At 52.7% G+C, this 6,069-nt stretch overlaps 1 protein-coding gene across 1 annotated transcript in view; it reads right to left on the bottom strand.

The window, feature by feature from the left end:
• Positions 1 to 292: 292 nt before the first annotated feature.
• The window catches only part of FOXO6 (forkhead box O6), a 31,833-nt gene continuing 26,056 nt past the window's right edge, over positions 293 to 6,069 (bottom strand). Inside the window, exon 3 of the mRNA XM_006762636.1 lies at positions 293 to 484. Coding sequence (XP_006762699.1) covers positions 293 to 484 — 192 coding nt within the window. The remainder of the gene's footprint in view (positions 485 to 6,069) is intronic.

Here is a 6,069-nt window from a genome sequence, read left to right as displayed (position 1 = left end):
CCACTGCCCTGCCCACCTTCCCCCACCCTCTACGCTGTTTCTTTCTTCCCCGCCCCCACCGCCCCACCCCCATCTCTCTGTCTCCGTCCTCTGACTCCCTCTGTGTCTCAGAGTCCCTGGATCTGCCTCTCCAGGTCAGGTCTCCAGCCCGGGTGCTGGGCTATGTAAATGTGGTATTTCCTGCCTCATCATCAGCCTGCCTGCTTGGCTCACATTTAATTTGATCCATGGCAGCACCTCTCTGGAGCCACTCATCAAAGCTGGAAGACAATTAGGCGAATGTCAGGGTGGCCTAGGCTCCAGGGGCGACAAGGCCTGGGGCGGGGGCCATGAGGAGTGGGGGCAGGGACTTGGCTGCAACTTTCATCTCCCTCGAGGCCTGTCCATACTCAGGGCCAATGCCAGTCGGGTGGCCAGAAGTCTGGACTGTCCCAGGCACCCGTCTGCCCAGCACCAGCTGTTTTGAGGGGCTCGTCTGCCACTTCTGCAATGGAGCCAGAGCTTGGCAGGTCCACCTCCCAGCCCCAAGGTCCCAGAAAGCAAAGGGCCAGGGCATCTGTGTGGCTGCAGGTAGGTGGACTCCTGTGCTGGATTTAGGAGAGGGTCCTAGAGGGGCTGGCTCAGGGTCCCCTGAGAACAACACACATTCTTTCCCCAGGGGCTCCCCAGCCCTGCCCACATCCGCCCAGGAGGGGGCCTCTACTGAGGGGGCCTCCCCTGAGCCTAAGCCCAGCCTTTCATCCTTCCTCTCTGCCTCTCTTCCGCTCCTTGTCTTTATGTCTGATGATCTTTATGTGTCTCTAACCTCTCTGCCTCTTTTTCTAACCTCATCTCTTTACTCCCCAATCTCTCCCTTTTGCTGTCTTACACTTGCACCCCCACTCCCACAATGTCCCTGAGATCTTCTAGCTTCAACTACTGTAATTCCCCATCTCCTTCTCCATGGCTTCCTGACAGCCCTGCCCCAATGGCTCACCTACGGGTGCCTTCTAGGCACATCCCAGCTGCCACCCCCAGTCCCGATTCCTCCCACTGCCCCCTCCCCAGGGACCCCTGACTCTCCTTCTCTAATGGTTCCTTCCTGTCAGCTATCAACATATTCAAGTTTGTTCCCTCTTTTAAGAAAACAAGAAGAAGAAGAAGAATATTTAAAGAAACATTCTCCGTTGACAGCCCAACCTCTCACCAGAGCCATCTCTCCTTCCATCCAGGAAAGCCTCTGGGAGAGTTGTCTACATTTGCTCCTTAACCCACTCCAAGCTGCCTTCTACACCCCTCATAACCTGGAAACCATCCTCACCAAGGTCTCCAGCAGCCTTCTTGTCACTAAATCCCATGGTCACACCTCGTCTAGATGCCGGGACAGTGTCAGGCACAACTGACCTGTCCCATTCCCTGGCTCTCCTGTGCTCCCATGACGCCTCCTGGATTTGCCCCACATCTCTGTCTGGTACCTTCTTGGACTCGGCTTCTACCCTTGCTCACAAGGCTGCCCTCCAGAGCTCTGTCCCGGATCCCCTTCCCCATTCCCCTTTCACATGACCCCTGAGTCATGCAATCCACGCCCGAGGCCTCGGTCACCATCTGTGTGCCTACATTTCTGATCTGCTCCAGCCCCGGTTCCTTCTGAGCTTGGGACCCACTATCCCCCGGCTCCTGGCCCCTCCCTGTGTGTTCATGGCATCTCAAACCCAGTGTGACCCAAACTAAGCTTTCCCACTGACCCCACACCACTCCTCCTCTTGGGTTCCCCAACTTCATGCCTGGTGCCTCCTCCCCCCGTTTCCCAAGCCAGAACCCTGGACGTCAGACCAGGGCCCTCTTCTCCCACCACAGCCACACAGGGGGTGCAGATGGACTGTGGATTCGTCAATTCTGCCCCCAAACACATCCTCTCGAGGCCTTTAAAGTCCACCCTCACCTTCCCCAACCTCCCCAGACAGGGCCACTTAAGCCAGAATGTTCTCATTGTTCCTTGGAGGCATGTACGCTTTTCTACCTCCAGGTGTGTTTACTCATTCTTGTCCCCACGCAGAACACAGTCCTTCTCTTCTTTGCCTGTCCAAATCCAGCTTGCCCACCTCCCTAGCCTCCATCCAGCCCCCTCCAACTGGCAGGACCTCCTCTCACCCTAAACTCCTGGGCCTTTCTTGTCTGGTTCATGCCTGGACATACCGCATCACCCCCAACCTTTCTCCTTCATACATGGATTCCTACATTTCCCAGGCTCCTTGCTGGCAAGTGGGCCATGTGACTGCTCCTGACCAATGAGCTGTGGGCAGAGGTAAAAGGGTCACTCCAGCTGCTACAGCAACCAAAAAAGCCTCTTTTGAGATGGTGGGTCTTCAAGATCAAAGCAGCATGGAAAGCTGAGTCAGCCCTGAGAGATGCCTGGACCTGCAGCAGAATTTCCATAAGCAAACAATGAACTCTTGTTGTGTTCATCCATTGAGATTTAGGGGTTGTTTGTTTGTAAGGCACGGCCTCTCTTATCCTAACACAGCCCTTTCTGAGCGATATCTCCCCATTTCTCGTCAGAGGATAACCATCGGCTCCTCGCAGGGTGGTGGTGAAGATTAATTATTAAAACGTCCACACTGAGTCCCTGAGTGCTGACTGCGTACCAGGCTTGTGGGGAAGCGCCTGGCTGTCAGATGTCCTGGTTGGGTGGGTGTAATAAGCTGAATGTTTGTGTCCGGCCAAAATCCATGGTAAAGCCATAATCCCCAAGGTGATGGTGTGTGGAGGTGGGGCCCTGGGGGGTGATTAGGTTTGGATGAGATCATGAGGTGGGGCCTCCATGATTATAGTAGTGTCCTTAGAAACAAAGGAAGAGACCAGAGCACTTGCTCTGACATGGGAAGGAAAATGGAAAAGAGAACCAGAAAGTGTTCTCACTAGGAACCTTGATCTCGGACGTCCCAGCCTCCAGATCGGTGAGAAATAAGTGTTTGCTGTTTAAGCCACCCGGTCCATTTGTTATAGCAGCCCAAGCAAACAGACAGCGAGCTCCATGTATTAGAGAGAACAGGAGAGAGCTGTGTTCAGATGCTCAGGTTGGGCACTAAACAATTGGTGGTGGACACTGACAATGATTATAAAGTGGAAGTTGCCCTCTGGAATTATGAACTGCCAGACTCCCCCTTCTGTTTTGAACCCACTGGTACATATGGAGACTGGTTTTGCTGCTAGAAGAATTGGGAGCAGGACTCTGAAAAAGGGCACAGGAGAAAAAGGAACAATGGCTATAATATCATAATAACCCTATACAATAAAAGGCTAATATGCAAATAGACCAAACGGCAGAACAACCAGTCACAATGACACGCACTGACCACCAGGGGGTAGACGCTCAACGCAGGAGCTGCCCCCTGGTGGTCAGTGCACTCCCATAGGGAGAGTGCCGCTCAGCCAGAAGCCCTGAGCTGGGCCCACAGCTGGTGAGCGCAGCGGTGGTGGCGGGAGCCTCTCCCACCTCCATGGCAGTGCTAAGGATGTCCAATTGCTGGCTTAGGTCTGTGGGTAGTGGGCCTAAGCTGTCAGTCAGACATCCCCCAAGGGCTCCCAGACTGTGAGAGGGTGCAGGCCAGGCTGAGGGACCCTCCCCCCAAGTGCACAAATTTCGTGCACCGGGCCTCTAGTAATATCAGGAAATACTCACATCCTGCGGCTATGTGCCTGGTACTGCTCCAAGCACTTTACTTATATTTGTTCATTTATTTCTCACAACTTCAGCCCTATGAGGTAGATACCATCATTCCCATTTTACAGATTAGAACATTGAGGCAAAGGTAAAGTAAATAAGCTACCTAACATCATGTGGCTTATAAATAGCAAAGACAGGATTTAAATATGGACAGTCTGACTTCAGAATTGCTCTTCAACCCTCCATTGTGTGGGTTCCAGGAAGGAGGGGAGTGGGGGGCACCTCCCCAGCACAGCACCTGGACTGGATTTGAGCTTCCAGAGTGAGAGCAAGGGCAGGAGCTGAAGAAACTGATTTCATGAGAGTGTTTGAGAGACAATGATATGCACTAACACAGCTCTTTGGGGCCCACACGACAAGACACAGAGTTGAGTAGGAACACAGTTTCCTCCACCCTTTACCCCTTTCATTCCTCTACCCCAATCCTGCCTCCTTGACCTTGATGCATAGCCCAGACTGCTCTGGTATCCAAAGAGCAGGGGACTTGGAAAGCAGCCAGAGGCCATCCCTTTGGCCTAGACCAGTGGTCGTCAAACTCATTAGTCAACAGAGCCAAATATCAACAGTACAACGATTGAAATATCTTTTGAGAGCCAAATTTTTTAAACTTAAACTATATAGGTAGGTACATTGTTATTAACCTACCTGTATAGTTTAAGTACTGTTGATATTTGGCGCCTCCCTCACACTGCGTCTCCCATTGCCCGACCGACTGACCAACACCCCCCACTTCCTCTAACACCACTTTTTCAAAATAGACTCGCCCAGGCCGAAAACCAACTTCTGCGCATGGGCCACGAAGTTTCAATTGCACTGTACGTGTGCACCCGCAAGTGGTATTTTGTGGAAGAGCCGCACACTCAAGAGGCCAAAGAGCCGCATGTGGCTCTCAAGCCATGGTTTGCTGACCACTGGCCTAGACTGGTAGTTCATGAGGGGAGGGATGGTGAGAAGGATCTTCCAAACATGTTCAGGGGTGGCAGATGTTCATGAGCCCGAGTTTGAGCAGAACCAGGATGGAAGAACGGATGGGCTCCTGTAGTGAAAGACAGTTTGTGGGCCCCTGTGAGACCCTAACCCTGGAGCCTGCCTGAAATGGCTGGCAGTGAGCATGTAGCGACTCAGACAGAGCTGGAGCCATTTAAATGCAAATGTAATCTCATCTGTGCTCAGAGGTCCTTCCGCTCTGTGACACATCAGGTCACAGGCAGTAACTCATCTAATTCTTACATCAACCCATTTTGTAGATGAAAACACCAAGGGTCAGAGAAGCTGACTGCCCAAAGTCATTCAGCCACTAGGCAAGAGAGTCTGGCAAACCGCAGAGCTCCTGCACTGTCCACATCTTCAGCTGCCCCCAAATGCCAGCCCTCCTGAGAGAACGCCCCCTGTGCTCAGGGATGCCTCCTCCTGGGGACCAGGCTCTTCAGGTCTCCAGCAGCTGGCAGAGGTCTGTCTACCAGGGCAAGCCTCTGCCTCACCCGCCCACCCGTGTGCTAGGGACAGAAGGGGGACTTTATGTGCAATCTGCCCGACTCTCCAGAAAGCACTTAGGTTTATGATGTGCATGAAATTGATCACCAGTTGGCGCAGCCCCCGCTCACTCATTGCCAGCCCAACGCTGGCAGGAGACTGTCCCCCAAACCCCCACCCCCTTCAAGGAGCATCAAAGCCGCCTGCCAAGGCCCCTTGTGAGGGTCTTTCCTCACTAACAAGTGCAGAGTGGAGCGGGGAGCTCTGCCCAAAGGCCTTTCCACAGCGTACATACCCACGCCCCATGGTAGTTAAATAGCTCTGTGTTTTATGCCAATTCCAGCCTCTTCTGCTTCCTCTCTAACGAGCTGATGCTTTCAAAGGCCCCACTAATTGGTGTTTGTGCCTCGCACACGACACTTTGATAGTCACTTAGGACATGGGTCCACCCGTTACACCCGTACAGGAGGTGGCTCACCTCGCTGCACCAGGATGCCCTGTCTCGTGTGCCTTATGTCTGTGTACCCATGCGAAAGTGTCTGTGTGACTTGTTTCATCTGTGGAGGACATGTGTCTGTATGGACACACTATGTGCACATGTGTGTATAGATGCTCTTTTGAGGTGATTGCTTACATACCTATTTTGTCAGTGCACGGGCATGGGTGAATGCTACCATCTGTGCACGAGGGTATGTATTTGTGTGTGTGTACCTATGTGCCTGGGTGTGTGTGTTTGTGTGCATGTGATAGAGCCTGTGTATTTAAGCATGCACTCATGTGCTTTGCATGTTTGTACATGGACATCTGGCAGGCACGTGCATGTGACTTTTTGCAAGGTGCGTGTTCATGTCCAAGTGCATCTGTGGAGTGTGGGTGTGTATATCTAAGCA

Source organism: Myotis davidii, unplaced genomic scaffold, assembly GCF_000327345.1.
Source record: "Myotis davidii unplaced genomic scaffold, ASM32734v1 scaffold458, whole genome shotgun sequence".
NCBI lineage: Eukaryota > Metazoa > Chordata > Mammalia > Chiroptera > Vespertilionidae > Myotis > Myotis davidii.
The sequence above is the reverse complement of the archived record's forward strand: the minus strand, read 5'-3'. Positions and strand labels throughout refer to the sequence as shown.